General features: G+C 30.7%; 2 protein-coding genes across 2 annotated transcripts; one reads left to right on the top strand and one right to left on the bottom strand.

Annotated features, from left to right (window-relative positions):
• Positions 1–1,713: 1,713 nt before the first annotated feature.
• Positions 1,714–10,265, bottom strand: LOC118042741 (uncharacterized). The gene is made up of 5 exons (XM_073405550.1): positions 10,188–10,265; positions 3,470–3,666; positions 3,229–3,273; positions 2,045–2,184; positions 1,714–1,790 (listed from the first exon to the last, which is right to left on the bottom strand). Exons 1-5 carry the CDS (start codon positions 10,263–10,265, stop codon positions 1,714–1,716), a joined length of 537 nt encoding a protein of 178 aa, XP_073261651.1.
• A 2,706-nt stretch (positions 10,266–12,971) lies between these two features.
• LOC118042706 (UDP-arabinopyranose mutase 1) lies at positions 12,972–16,070 on the top strand. The gene is made up of 4 exons (XM_035050424.2): positions 12,972–13,526; positions 14,971–15,221; positions 15,316–15,484; positions 15,576–16,070. The coding sequence occupies exons 1-4, from the start codon at positions 13,185–13,187 to the stop codon at positions 15,909–15,911; spliced, it is 1,098 nt and encodes a 365-aa protein (XP_034906315.1). The 5' UTR covers positions 12,972–13,184; the 3' UTR covers positions 15,912–16,070.

The raw sequence follows: 16,070 nt of genomic DNA on the forward strand, positions 1-16,070 counted from the left end.
TTAGGTCTAAAAAATAGTATTTAGAAGAGGCATTCACTGTAATTCTTTTACCTGCCACCTTAATGGTGAAAGCTAGTATGATGACCGGAGAAATGAAGAAAAAGTGGAAAACTAGCACCATTACTGTTTGGATTCTGAACATTTGGTCCTTGAAATATAATGAAAGCTTCCCATATGTGCTTGCCTAGAAAGATGGAAGCTCTTGCAACTTCTCATGTGTGCTTGGTGATCTTTTCTCACAAATCTTCTCTTCCATAATGTGAGTAAAATTCAATCCTCGGATCATATGTGATATGGTTTTAGATGACACTAATTATTGTTTAAGCTCTAACCCAGAAGGTAAACTAGAGGATTTGGTTAAAAATCAAATAGTAGTGTCATCAAATCTAGAACAATCCATTTTGATCGTCCTTGTGTGGAAGGGCAAGATCTTGGCCCATAAAACAACGGTAAGTCATTCTTTTATATATGTGGGCTTGAAATGTCTTTAAGTAGTTTAATGGACTTTCTAATTCATTTGACATCTCTCTGCAGTCTGCCCATCTAAAATCTACTCTGCATAACCATACATTTTCAATTATTTTGACTAGGTATGAGCATTTATTTCCTTATTATTTTTATTTTTGATGTTTTTATTATCTATTTTGTTGTGTATTTTTATGCATAACTCATGCTCTTTGTTAAGCTTTAGGTTTATAATCTTTTTTTGTTAAAAAAGAAAAAAAACCAGCTTTGGAGTTTTCTATTGGTTATAGTGAGACATGTAGGATAATATTTAATTACTCTTGAAATTTGTTTAATAAGTGAACACGAGAGCTTGTTTGGCTACATGTTGCGGCTATGTTTTAATTAAAACATAGTTTGCAGTCGTTTGATTAAAGAAAAAAGTGAGATAGTGTTCACTAGGTTCCACTTCTTTTCTGCGTTGGAAATGTAGTATTTGAAAAGCAAGGATTCCTTATTTTGTTTTAACTGTTTACGTTAATTGTACTGTTCAATAAACAATGCAATTAACATGAACAGTGTATAGTAATGCACTGTTCATGTGAACAGTGCAAGAGAATTGCACTGTCCATTTAAAAATAGTGAACGGTGCAATTCTCTTGCACTATTCACTTGCATTCCGTGATTTTTTTTTAGTGTGTTAATTTTTTTAATATTTTTTAAAATAAAAAAAAAAACTAGTTTAGACTGAATTTTATACATGATAATATTTTGTCTAATTTTTATTACACGCTAAAAAAAATTATGAAAAACTATACTTCTTGTTGGATATATTTCATACGTAATGGAATTATAGATGGTTTCATGGAATAATAAAAATATTTTATAGAAAATATGATTTTTTTTTCATGATATAATAGCAATAGTTAAATCCATAATATTTAAATTAAAAAATCATCAATATTAATAAATATTTTTAAAATTATTTTATAACCTCAATTTTAAAAAGCATTATTAACCAAACACATTAAACTACTTTTTCTTCAACCTTAATTTCAACCACAGTTTTAACCAAACACCTATTTTTTTCAAACCAACCTCAACTAAAAATAATTTTTATAAAATAACTTTTTTCAAACCACAACCACAACAGTTACAGCAATACCAAACACACACTAAGTTGTTAGACTAGTTTTGAAGTATAAGACTAAAATCTTAATTTAGCTTCCTGAAAATAATTACTCTTTTTTCTCTTTATCTCTCTTCTCTCTAAGTCCATCCCTTCCTCTCATCTTCTCCATCATATTCTCCTCTCCCTAGCAATAACTTCATAAACTTCCCATTTACTTCAATCAAACCACATCAAAATTTGAGTACAACAAAAACACGATTGAAGACGAGAAAGACACAGCACAAGAGACGTACCAGAAATGTGACAGGATCCTTCTCAGTGGGGCCAATACAAGGCTTCTTTAAATCAAACAAACACAAATGAATAAGTGTGAACGGTAATGATATCCTGCAGCTCCCCTGTAAGTTTAAACAAAGGTCTATTATTGTACCTTGTAGAGTAGGAAGATTAGAAGACAAAAACAATTACTGTAATCCAGGTTGTAGAAGTTCAGATATAAGATATGTGTAGTAACAAATGCAATTATTGGAGCAGAGACCATGACCCTGGCAGCCTCATCTCTCATGTTGAAAGCTCGTAGTATTGCTAGAATAGGGGAAAACCCTAGGCTACGATTGTTTGTAGGAAACTGAATTCCTTTTGGAAAGTGAATTTCGGGGAAAGTGAATTCCTGAAAAGTGAATTCCAGGAAAATATTTTCCGATGTTTGGTAGTGTTATGGAAAATGAACTGGAAAACATTTTCCAGTGTTTGGTTATGTCATGGAAAATGAGCTGGAAAATAACTTATTAATATTTTTATTTTTCTCAAGTTTTATTAAAATAATGAGGAACAAATCTTACAAATTAAAAAGTTGAATAAGAATGAAATTTGAAAAAAAATATATATAATTTCATAAATTATCTCAAATAAAACAAATAATAATCAAAATAATAGGGATCAAATTCTAAAAAATTAAAACAAAAATGAAAAATGAAGAAATTAAAATAATAATAATCAACATTTCATAAATTATTTCAAATAAAATAAGTAACAATCAAAAGAATGAGGATCAAATTTGATAAATAAAAAATTTCAATAAAAAAAATGATAAGAAAAAAGCAAATAGCAATTATAAAAATAAGGACCAAAGTTAATATAAAAATAAAATTTAAGAGATGAAATTGAAAAAAAATATTCAAAACAAAATATATATAGCAATCAAAAGTTTGAGGATCAAATTTTGATATAATCAGCAAATAATGACATTTCTAAATTTTTCACAACTTCCGGAAAGTGTTTTCCCCTCAAATTTTTTCAGGAAAACACTTTCCTGAAAACCAAGCCAAATTTTTCTTTTACTGGAAAGTGTTTTCCATTGACCAACTTTCCTACTGGCAAACAAACACAAGAAAGTTTGGAAAGTGCTTTCCCGGAAACCACTTTTCGGAAAACAAACACGGCTAAAAGGAAAACACTTTCCTGAAAACCAAGTCAATTTTTTTTTGACTAAAATTGACTGGAAAGTGTTTTCCGTTGACCGGAAAGTGTTTTCCGCTGACCGGAAATTGTTTTCCGTTGACCAACTTTTCTAATGACAAACAAACACAGGAAAGTTTGGAAAATGATTTCCCGGAAACTACTTTCCGGGAAACAAACAAGGCCCTAGTAACGCCACAGCAGATGAACAATCTAGTTTCTCGGTCAACTCAACATCTCTGCAATAAATTAAATTTGAAAATCACCCACCAGACAGGAGGACAAAACAGAAAACGCAATAAAATATATCTAAATAGAAAGGCATATGTAGATCTGACATTGTCACATTACAGCTAAAACCAATGTTTGCTGCCAAGAATTAGCAGATTCAACATCTTTTTATTACAATGTAATTGATCGGGTAATATTGCTCACCGACTGTGGAAAACAGCACTCCAGAACCACGAGTTCATCGATAGAATTCCATAGATGGGCCACAAGCCAGTATATTCATAGTAAGTCTTCTTACTTGGTGTCAGTTGCAACTTATAGTATCTTAGGATGAAAAAGGATACCCAACCATGAAACTGAATGGCAAGATTGAGTGCAGAGAGAGCAACAGAAACAGGTTCCTGAGAACACAAAAAAAGTATCAATTTAAGATGGGTGATTGAAATATGGGGAAATCTATTTTCCTTCCAATCTTGAGCTCTTATTTGGATCCAACTCATTAACTATGAGAAGATTTGTTTTCCTTCCAATCTTAATTGATCTCCAATTTCTGTTTTTCTTTATATTTTGTGGGTTTTTGCATTTTTTTTATTGTGTTATAATTAATTTGCAACTCTGTTTTTGCTTGTATTTTAACTAGAATTCAATCATGTCTTGGTCATGTAAATGGGAACAAGTTTTTGAACAACAAAAACGGGATTTGCTTCTTGGTTTTACTGGTTTCTTAACAATAGAAATAGATTGAATTGAACCGAAACCAATCGGTTTGAACCGGTTTCAACATTAAATTTTTAAAAATAATAATGTTGGTTTAGTTGATTTTTTTCATGTGAAAACCAAACTAAATCGAAAATGATCACCCCTACCTATAATGTTTATATACTAGTTATTTACCTAAACTCACATGGTAAAAAACTACCAAAACTTAAAAGTAATGATCTAAGACCTAGCCCCTACAACGAGGCCGTATCCTTACTTTTAAAATATAGATGTCGGACTCGAGAGGATGGTAAATATTAAGTTGAAAATTTAACTCACTTACTTTGATTGTGTTGAAAATAAACCCAAAAACCTTCACTAGCTCACACTCATTGATTTTATATGAGATCATGTTGAACTAATCCAAACTTACCCATATATCAAAAAGAGATACAAAAATAGCCTCACACAAATTAATCTTAGATATAAGATCGTTTATCCTTAAAAGAAAAGGCCTAATTAGAATTTATAATCTTGAATTGATTTTGAGTTACAAGAAGAAAACAAAAATACAGACCAAACATCATTATTGATTAAGTCGTACACATATTCAACACAATTCAAAAATAAATAGAATGTTTAAGGGTTCATAAATGATTATTGGAAACTGCTGGATTTTGTCCAGATACCGGTGGAACTGAAATGGACAGTGTCGGTGTGTGACAGCATTGCCATGATTGTGGCACGTAGGTCTATACACCGGTTGGAGAGATGGCTAACTGGATCAGGTGCTATGCTCTCTCCTCTTCACTTTTATATTGGCGATGCAATCCACAACCATTGGAGAGGGGAGGTCAAGCTATGAAATAGTTTGGCTAGCTTTCCTTCTTATTTTCCCTCTCCACCGTGTTCTCTCTCTCATTTTTCTTTCAAATGCTACTACGACTTCTATTGTTTAGGTTGCTTTAGTGGACGACAAGAAGGAATGTGATTTGGTTTATGGAATCATGGAAAGAGAGGTTATCGTTGATCAATGGCGGTTAAGTTGTGATCAGGTGGAAGAGATAGTGTGTTCAGGTAGAGGAGATGGAAGTTGGTGGTTATGAGTGTAAGAACAACTATTAGTTCCCTAATCTATTAGTGAGAGTGATTCTAGTAGGAGTAGGCTACGAAAACCAGGGGATTCAGAAGTTAGGAACACATTCTGAAGTTGTCACTAATCTATGGCAGTTAATATGCAAATAATTTTAGGGGATCTGAAATTGGGGTATGACCTTTAAAATTATAAACGTGTAAGTATGTAAGAATGCTTGAATGTGTGCATGTGATTGAAACCTCATAGTTATAGGTTTTGAATTCAGAAGTTAGGAACACATTGAAAAAAAAAAAGCATAATATATTTATTGAAATGAAAGGTGGGGTGATGTTAAATTTAGAAGGAGTGCATGCCTTACCAGACTTAAAAGCCACACATTCTTTTGTTTCTTATAAAGTTTTAAATTAAATATATTGATAGGTAGATTGAGTAGAGGATTAGCTTTTAGTACTTCTATAGAGAAAAACATAGAAATTGATGATCTATATGAGAGGTGTATTGTGTTGATTAAGGACCATGAATTAAAGTTTCACTATATATTTTTCATTACCTTTGTTTTCGAGTTAATTAGTAATTTTTTTCTCTCATATAGAAACTCCGATAATTTATGTGTGCGCGCGCGTGTGTTTTTTCTAATCTCTCTTGTATTTAGAACACACTTTATAATAATATGTTCCCTCATTCTAATCCCTCATCTCGATCATCTCTTTATCTCCTTGTATTTATAACTTTTAATTTTTTAATATTTTTATTTTTTTATCATATAGTTGTGGTTTACGATAACTCAAGCTCTTATCTTTATTTTAGCCCATCTTTTCCTTGATCATCATTTTGCTTTCCATTTTTTTTAGCTTTTAATTTTTAAAAAATATATTGGAAAATAAAAGGTAAAAAAGGGCTCCAACAAACCATAAAATTTCAACAAAATTCCATTAAAATGGTGGACCTTTGGAATCATGTCATTGTCTAAGCCTACTATTATAGACGTAGGCTAGACAAATCTATAGTAGGTGTTTGTTTCCGCTGTTGCGGTTGCTTTTAAAGAAAACCGCAGCTGTTAAGCGTTTGGTAATATAAAAACCATGCTAACTGTTCATGTGGGGCCGACTAAAATAAATTAAAACCGCAGGTTTGCGGAAAGCAGCTCTCAGCTGCTTTCCGCAAAGGCGCAAACATGTGGAACGCAGTGGAGAGTTTTCACTCTCCACTGTTCAGTAACATGAACAGTGGAGAGTGAACTCCACTGTTCATGTTACTTTTCATTGCTTTTTTAAAAATTATAATGACGTAGCATTTGTGAAATTTGATCGCAATTCCAATTATGTTATTGCCGGGTCTGGCCTAGTTAAAAAAAATTCAGTTTTTATTTTTATTTTAATTGTGTTCTATTCAAAAAATTAAAAGGAAATCACTTGATGACGTAATAAAAGATTCAGTTTTTGTTGTTGCGTGCTTAAGAAACCATGAAAAATATAATCCTTGTTGGATAGATTTCGTATGTGATGACATTGCACATAGTGTAATAGAATAATAAAAAAATATTTGATATCAATATTATTTATTTCATGATGTAATAACAGTAGTTAAATTTACAATATTTAAATTAAAATCATTAATATTAATATATATATTTTTTAATTATTTTATAACCTCAATTTGAAAAGCATTTTTTTTTAACCAAACACATTAAACTACTTTTTCTTCGACCTCAATTTCAACCACAGTTTTAACCAAACACCTATTTTTTTCAAACCAACCTCAACTAAAAGTACTTTTTATAAAACAACTTTTTTCAAACCACAACCACAAAAGCTACCGCAATAGTCTCTAACTCTCTATGTATATGCAGTTGAACCAACCAATGCGTCTAGGCTGTTAATGTCAAACACAAAGTTCTAACTTCTCTTTTTAGAAACTTTTTTTTTATAGTTAGAATCAGCTAAAACTCCACTTCTACAAACACATCAAATTCATCAAATCTATTGATTGTCTTTATTTTTATATATATAATATACACTATTGTAACTTGATTTATCTTTCCCTTTTAAAATATTTTAGAGTGACACCATAAAGAGCATATATTGGGATTTTTATTTATTTATTTATTATCATAAACTATAATTTAGAATCCACACAAAAATGCTCCTATGAAAACTATACATGTATACGTACAAGAAGGTTTTTTTTTTTTTTTATGTGTTTAATAATAGACTATCTTATTATATATGTATTGAAATGGTGTTTCACATGTCACTTTCGTACGTAAATGCGTTTAGAATTATAAAATATTGTCGTAATGATCATATAAACATTATCAAAAAATCGATAAATACAAACAAGAATACTGAGGAAATATTTCCGTCGGTAAATTTCTGAAGGATTTTACCGACGGAAATATTCCCTTGGTATATACCGAGGGAATTATAATGAGGAAAAAAATTAAAACAAAGCAAAAAAAAATGACGTGTTATTTTTTACCAATGGAATTACCATAAATTCCGTCGGTAAAATCTATTGATAAATTCATTGGTAAACTGTGAACACTGTTCATCATGTCAATTATAAAGAGATGCACCAACGGAATTTTCCGTTGGTATTTTCTAAAGAGCTTCAAAACTGTTCACTTTTCAATTGCACTGTTAATTGTTATTCTTTACAAACAAAATCACCGATGGATTGAAAAGTCGTCGGTGTTATTTGGCGTTTTTTCTAAAAAAAATCAAGTAATTTAAAATTTCCATTTAAATATTACAGATAGAATCACCGATGGATTGAAAAATCATTGGTAATTGTTGGCGGTTTCTAAAAACGTTTTACGAAATTGAAAATTTAAATTAAATATTATCAATGGAATTACCAACGAAATAATTAAAAAATATTAATATTCAATTATCCGCCGGTAAATTCATCGCTAACGTGCCCCAATAAAAAGCTTGAATCCCTTTATTTCACAAGAGACAGACTCATTTCTTCTTCTTCTTCTTCTTCACTATATGTAAAAAAAACATAAATATCCATTTCTTTCTCTTCTTTTATCTCCTCATCTCCTTCTCTTTTCCTCCATGCTTAGGTATGTCTTCTTCTTCTTCTTCTTCTTTATTCTTTTATCCTCTTAGTTTCTTTTTTTAATTAATATGCTTTAAGAAAAAAAATTTCTCTCCTTAGCTTCACTTGCAATTACATTAAGGTAAGATTTTTCTTTTTTCTTCTTTTTTTCATGATTTTTTTCACTATATTTGTTTTTTGTTTTATTTATTTGTTGCAAATTTGTTTGAGTTGATTTTCTTATTCTTTTTTCCAAGCATTTTGAGTATATATTATAGAGTGTTGATTTATGTTAATTTAATTATTTTATAATTTATAAAATGAATTTTAAAAAAAAAAATTGAATAATTACCGACGGAATTACCAATGGAATTTCCGTCAGTATATCCGTCGATAAATCCGTTGGTAATAAAAAAAATATTATTACCGACGCGTCTATTCTGTCAGTAATTCCGTCAGTAATAATATTTTTTATTACCTACGGATTTACCGATGGAGCATTTTCGTCGGTAATTTTGTTGGTAAATTAATTATCGACGGAATATGTGTCTTATGCCGATGGAAAAATTCTATCGGTAAAACTATTAAATCTTGTAGTGAAAGAAATTAAATTAAATTTAAATCCTGTAAATTAAAAAGGAAGGATATCGGTTTCTGCTTCTAAAAAAATGTTAGGAAAAAAAAAAAACCTTCGAGTCATATTAATGATCGAACAACACTTTTCGGCTTTTTTTTCCATGCAAGTGGTGATCACTCCCGCCTCAATTCTATGCACTAGGCAAGATAATTTGTTTTGGTAATGTGGGTATTCGGGTTAGCTTGCGCGTACCTCGACTAATTTCACGAGGCCTGAAATTAACAATTATGTAAGCTTCCAGTGGCCCTGAGATTTGTGAGACTCAAATTGGTGACCTCTAGAAAGCAAATCTAGGACCTGATTAGTTGAGTTACACTCCTTATGATTAGACAAGATAATTATTCAAACTTCTCCTTGTTATGCTTTTAATTACAATGAGTTCTCACAATATGAAAGTAAAATAAATAAATGTAATAAAAATTTAATTGGATAGATATGAAGACTCTATTTGATTGTTGTAAAGTGAATTCCATGAAAAATCATTCTTAAAAACAAGGAAAACTTTTTTATATGTTTGATCATATGTTTATATCATGAAAAATAAAATAAAAATTATTTACCGTATTTGATCATTTCATAAAAAATAGTATTTTTTATAGTTATTGACTTTTTTAAAATAATACTATTCAACATTTTCTCATGTTCGGTACACATTGAAAAACAACAATTTTTTCCACGGTATCCTATTTTTATAATAAAATTTATATAATATAATATGTATATATGATTATTGTATAATATAACTTTTTATTCAATATAATGTATTTTCTAGCATATATATATGTAGATTAAAATTAACATTCATAAAGATAAATTATAATCAATGATTAGTATATTATTTAATAAGTTTTGATGTAAACCCTAACATCTTATTTTCTATTTACATGTATACATAAATATTAATAATTTACTATTTTCCAATAACATTATATTTTCTTATTAATATATAAAATCATTAAAATGGTGTACCATTTAGAGAATGTCCAAGGATGCGGTGTAAATTGTGTTTTTAAAAAAATTAATTTTTTTTTGTAAAAATTTAATTTTTTTGTATGTTTTGAATTATTTTGATGCGCTGATCTTAAAAATAATTTTTTAAAAATAAAAAAAAATATATTATTTTAATATATTTCAGTATGAAAAATACTTTAAAAAACAACTATAACTATATTCTTAAACAGGCTCTTAAGCTCTTTAAACATTCCTAAAAGGTATTCCATTCTGTTAAATGTAGAACCTCTCTTATATTTTTTAGAAATTAACTCGGTTTAGCTAGTTTTCCTTCACCTGAAAATGGAATTTCTCTTATTCTAAAGTAGACATGAAATATGAAATTCATCTCAAGGAAATGGAGAGATAAAGCAAATAATTAGCACCATCAAACGCGTAAATTAAACCTTGCTAATGATGAAAGCAACAAAAAGAAAAAACCCGAGTTTCCATACACATGCAACGCAGTTCATCTTTCTAGTGCCACACAATATCCATCTCTCCTCCTCCTCCTCCTCCTCCTCCTCCGGCATTCACTCCTTATCAAAAGCGGCGGTGCTTTTCCCTGTCGGTGCCTGCATGTCTCTCTGGCTTTTGATTTCCCCCCATCCATCTATTCCTTTGCCTGAAAGTTCTTGAAATTATTTATATGATTTTAAATTTTGATTTACGGACGTACCTGATTTACAAAGCGAATTGAACCAAACCTATAAGATTGATTAGATCTTGACTTTCCAAGCCTTACGAAAGTTAGACTTGTATATTTTCATAGCAACTTCTCATGCAGTCGATAAATGTTTTTTTTTTTTTTTACAAGTTGATTTGTTTATAAAATAAATTTTATAAATTTTGTTAGAAGATAATATAAATCATATCATTGAATCTCACCTAACAGCTTAAACTATTAAATTGAAATGGTTCTTTGATATAGTATCAGAATCTTGATGATCAAGCAGTCATAAGTTTGAATCTCATCATCTTCATTTATTTGATAAAAAACAAGTACAAGGTAATATGGGTCTATGCAAATTTCAAATTTAAAATACTTTCACTTGAGGTGGTATGTTAAAGAATAATATAAATTATATTATGTAACCTTACTTAACAACTTAAATTTTTGGGTTGAATTGATTCTTTGACATGTTTAATTTTATTTGCAGCCATGTAACACTCTCATTGGATATAATCTATAGTCCAATTTAAATGTTTTTCTTTATCGAAATATATATGTAGATATTCAAGATACATTCTTGAGAAATAATCTTTATAATAATAAAAATTTAATTATCTTGACCTTTAAGGTAGATTATCTAAAGTCATTGATGTTACCAGAATATTTTTTTTCATCTACATTAATGTGCTTCAGTCGACGACAACTAATTAATGATGAATTAATGACTCTTGGGTCAATGTTAAACCGCTTTATCAATAATTAGCAAACCTTTGATTAGGGACTATTGACTATCTTTAATTAATTAATAATTGTCAAGCACACTGCTCTCTATTGGGAGATATTTTCAACTCTTTTGTGTGTTTTCTTTGAGAATTTAAGAAACAAAAAGTGGGAAATCAAACGTATGCCAACATTTATGAATAAAAAAACAACTTATTTTTAAGAGTAAGTTTCTGAATTTCTTGGTTCAATTAAGGAAAATAAATGTGGGGGGTTTTCCAAAATAAAAAACAATGGACAGTCAACATGTATGTTACCTTAAAAGTAATAGGACGAGGAGATGCATGTGCTTTGTTTCGTTACTAAAATCTCAAGTAAAGTGCATTAATCGATGATTAAGGGAATTCTAAAGCAAGCAACATTTCTTTCCCCATTTTATACCTTCAAGACAATATATTATATAGACATATACTTATTTATTCATGGAGTTTAATTATTTTGATTTTAAGAAATTCTTCCGACAATACAATATAGTAATTATAATTTATAAAATAGCAATCCCTGGTATTCATACTTTATTAGTAGAAAAATTAACACCACTTAACTCATAAAACCAAATTCAAATACCTCGATTACAAAGTATTTTTATGTGATGTTGTAAAATTATTTTTTAATTGAAAATATATTAAAATAATATTTTTATTTTATTTTAATATTAATATATTAAAATAATATTTTTTTTATTTTAATATTAATATATTAAAACTAAAAAAAATATTTAAAACACATAACTTTAGATATTTTTTTTTGAAAATAAAAAAACAATAAAAAAAAACTTACAGACCCAGATGACCTTTATGACAGATGTCGGAAGTAATACCAGCCTGTCCCATGCCAGACACCAAAGGTACCGCCCCAAAAGACTTTAGACCATCGAACACCTCTGGGCCAACACATGTAAGGACCCCACACGGAAATCGTACAAAAAATACGTTTGAAATGTGTGATCCTCCGCCAAACGGAGGGATGAACCGACAATCCTCGCACGGGCATTATGCAGTCAAATGGACTTTAAAATTAGTTATTATGTTCAAAAAATTGAAATTTTTTAATGTTTTTTTTATTTTCAATTAATATATTTTTTTTTTTTTAAAAATTATTGTAATATACTAATATTAAAAATAATTTTTTTAAAATAAAAAAATATTATTTTAATATATTTTTAAATAAAAAATATTTACTGAACACCAAGAATATAATTTGTTTTTGTTATATCAACCTAAGTACTAGGTTTGCTAAGTTAATATTTTATTTTATTTTTTTTAAAAAAATTAATTTTATTTTAAATTAATTTTTTTCTTAATAAAATGGATGTTTTAATTTTTTTTAAAAATAACACGGTTTTTGAAAAAAAAAATCTGGTCAAAAATAAAATTAAGGTAAATTAGATTTCGAATCTCGTACTAGATAGACTGCACGAAAAAAACCTGATTTTAAATTAATTTTTAAATATTTTTTAATTGACATAGAAAATGAATTTTAAAAAATAATATATATTATTTTAATATATTTATAAATAAAAAAAATATTTTGAAAAATTAATCTTTACAGCTTTCTGAAAGACATCTTTCACTGCTCTTGTTCATCATAAGTACACTACGTGTTGCTACGTGCATGCATCTAAGTGGACGAAGATATTGCATGAGATTACATGTTGAAAGCGATAGGAGGGCTGAGTTAATTAATTTATGAAAGTTGAAGGACCATTCAATGAAGTTTACCCATAGGGTGACTGACCCCTAGTCCCCTACAACCCCGTCTGTGTTTTTGAACAAGTCCCCGCCCCCCTCTCTCTCACATTCCACCAGGTTCAGACACGTCTCCTACTTCACCTCCATTTCGGCCACATTTCACGGAATTGCACGTGCCAGCCCACACCTCTCCTTATATATACACATTACACACCTTGCTCACATATCCCTCGACACTCGTCTCCTTCTCTGCAGTAAACCTCTCTCCCTCCGTCCCTTCCTCTTTGTCTCTGTTACTCTCCTTAACAATGGTTGAGCCTGCAACTGACACAAAAACAGCAGCAAAGGTTGTACCTTTATTGAAAGATGAGCTTGACATTGTTATACCAACCATAAGGAACTTGGATTTCTTGGAGATGTGGAGGCCGTTCTTTGAGCCATACCATCTTATCATCGTTCAAGACGGTGATCCATCTAGGACTATTAAGGTCCCTGAGGGTTTTGATTATGAGCTTTATAATAGGAATGATATTAACAAGATTCTTGGTCCCAAGGCCTCTTGTATCTCTTTCAAGGACTCTGCTTGTCGTTGCTTTGGTTACATGGTTTCTAAGAAGAAGTATATTTTCACTATTGATGATGATTGCTTTGTAAGTTATTTCGATCTCTGCTTTTTCTCTCCTTTTATTATTTTTTAGGGTGTTCTGCATCTGGATTTTGGTTTTTTTAGGCCAAATTTTAGATCTTTCTTAATTTAGAGGTAGATTTGATCTGTTTTGTGACTTGGATTTTCTTGATTTTGGATCTGTTTATGTTATGTGAGTTGATAAATTTATATGCCGATTCTGTAACTGTTGCATGTTTTCGATCTGCAAAGCTTCTCTGTCGGTGGATTTCTGTTTTTTCTTAAAACACATTAGTGAGTGATTTGCACTACATTCTGTTAAGCGATATACATTGGCATCATCATGTTTAAATCTTCTTCATAAACTTTAATTGACACATGACAGGTTTATGATTTTTAAATCTCTGTATACTAATTCTGTAACTGTAGTCTGTTTTTGATCTGCAAAGCTTCTTTGTCAGTGGATTTCTGTACTTTCTTCCTCATAATTGTGAGTGATTTGTAGTGCATTTTATTAAGTGATATACATTGGCATAATCATGTTTTAAATCGCCTTCAGAAAATCTGAATTGACACACATTACAGATTTATGGTTTGAAGTCCTAATTGAACTTGTAAACCAAATAAAAAATTGCAGGATCCTTAGAATTATGTTTTGATTCTTGCTTCCTTTTAAGTTTGATTGTGGCATTTGTGAAATTGGGGTTTTTTTTGGTTTAGAAGTAGTCTTTCTTTAGACTTTTCCAGTCCAATGTACCTAAGCATCTTTTTCTGTTCTGTTTCTATGAACGTGCCATATTAGATTTGAAGTAATGATGTGAAATCTCTCTAGACATTGTGACATGGTCTTGTAACTTGAGATCTGACAATATTGGGTTTTGTATTATTTATGACACCTCATATCATTATCTCATACCTAATCAAGTTGGATTTGTTAATACAAATTCAATTAAGTGGCCCATGCATGGAAAGCTGAAGCAATGTTTATAACTTTGCACAAAGGGGTATCATAGCAACATGCCATTTGTAATTGACAAATATGTGGTTGCAAATTGCAGTGATGGACAGCTATGAATTCTGATCTGGTCTAATTTTGAATTGTCTGTGATTTCACATGTTCTTACTAATTGATAATGGAAGGAAGCTTCACTTTTTCTCTTTTTTGATTGGTGGGTCCTTGTTTAGAATAAACTATAAGGTAAGCATCGGATTTGAAGGCTAAATGCTCCGCTTGCCTCATAAAAAAAATAAATCCCAACATGATTAATCAATTGTTTTATACTAACTCCATGTGCTTAAGTATCCTTGCTAGATGGTTAGTGTTCTTTAAAACTATACTTGAAAAAAAAACTTAATGTTATTTCTCACCATGTTTTGATATAAAAATCCTGCCTCGTCACAATTTGAATGCATCACTTTATCTATTCAACAAAAAAATATAGATGTTTAACTGTTAGCTATGTGGTTAGGTTGCTAAGGATCCATCTGGTAAAGCTATCAATGCTCTTGAGCAGCACATCAAGAACATTCTCTCGCCATCAACTCCATTTTTCTTCAACACCCTCTATGATCCTTACAGAGATGGTGCAGATTTTGTTCGTGGATACCCCTTCAGTCTTCGTGAGGGTGTCCCCACTGCTGTTTCTCATGGCCTGTGGCTCAACATCCCTGATTATGATGCTCCTACTCAGCTCGTCAAGCCTCTTGAGAGGAACACAAGGTGTGTGATCCATTGATGAGTGCGAGGACTTAATTTGGCCCTCGAAATGTCTTTGATTCAATTAGTTTTTAATACCATGCTTGCAATTTATTAGGTACGTGGATGCTGTTTTGACCATTCCTAAGGGCACCTTGTTCCCTATGTGTGGTATGAATTTATGTTTTGACCGCGATTTGATTGGCCCTGCCATGTACTTTGGTCTCATGGGTGATGGTCAACCAATTGGTCGCTACGATGATATGTGGGCTGGCTGGTGCACCAAGGTACATATGTGCATCTATTTCATAAAAAAAGCAAGACTTGTTCTATATGTTTTAGAAATGTTTTTGGTATTTAATTGATGATTGTTTCCAGGTTATCTGTGATCATTTGGGACTAGGAGTGAAGACTGGTTTGCCATATATCTATCACAGCAAGGCTAGCAACCCATTTGTGAACCTAAAGAAGGAGTACAAAGGCATCTTCTGGCAGGAAGAGATCATTCCCTTCTTCCAAGCTGCAACTCTTTCAAAAGACTGCACCACTGTTCAGAAGTGCTACATTGAGCTGTCCAAGCAGGTTAAAGAAAAGCTTGGAAAGGTTGATCCTTACTTTGATAAGCTTGCTGATGCCATGGTTACTTGGATCGAGGCCTGGGACGAGCTGAACCCCTCAGGAGCTTCTGCTAAAGCTACCAATGGCAAAGCTTAAGTGAGATTTTGATTAGGTTCATAAGCCAGGATGAGAAAAGAGTTTAATTATTTAAGTCATTGTATCCTTAATTCTTGCCAGTGTGGCCGATGCTTGGATTTTCCTATTGGTGGACGTATTTTATTTTATTTTATTTTTAATTTATTAACTTCTTGTTCA

This window comes from Populus alba, chromosome 17, assembly GCF_005239225.2.
Source record: "Populus alba chromosome 17, ASM523922v2, whole genome shotgun sequence".
Taxonomy (NCBI): domain Eukaryota; kingdom Viridiplantae; phylum Streptophyta; class Magnoliopsida; order Malpighiales; family Salicaceae; genus Populus; species Populus alba.

What these genes read in the sequence shown, in the direction of transcription:
- LOC118042741 (XM_073405550.1), bottom strand. Translation starts at nt 10,265, where the DNA reads ATGCCGGAGGAGGAGGAGGAGGAGGAGGAGGAGAGATGGATATTGTGT. An exon ending in GATTGTTCATCTGCTGTGGC is followed by an intron (nt 2,185 to 3,228) that starts GTTACTAGGGCC and finishes AAACAATCGTAG; the next exon opens with CCTAGGGTTTTCCCCTATTC. An exon ending in CTTCTACAACCTGGATTACA is followed by an intron (nt 1,791 to 2,044) that starts GTAATTGTTTTT and finishes GTTTGATTGAAG; the next exon opens with TAAATGGGAAGTTTATGAAG.
- LOC118042706 (XM_035050424.2), top strand. Translation starts at nt 13,185, where the DNA reads ATGGTTGAGCCTGCAACTGACACAAAAACAGCAGCAAAGGTTGTACCT. An exon ending in CCTCTTGAGAGGAACACAAG is followed by an intron (nt 15,222 to 15,315) that starts GTGTGTGATCCA and finishes GCAATTTATTAG; the next exon opens with GTACGTGGATGCTGTTTTGA. An exon ending in GGGCTGGCTGGTGCACCAAG is followed by an intron (nt 15,485 to 15,575) that starts GTACATATGTGC and finishes GATTGTTTCCAG; the next exon opens with GTTATCTGTGATCATTTGGG.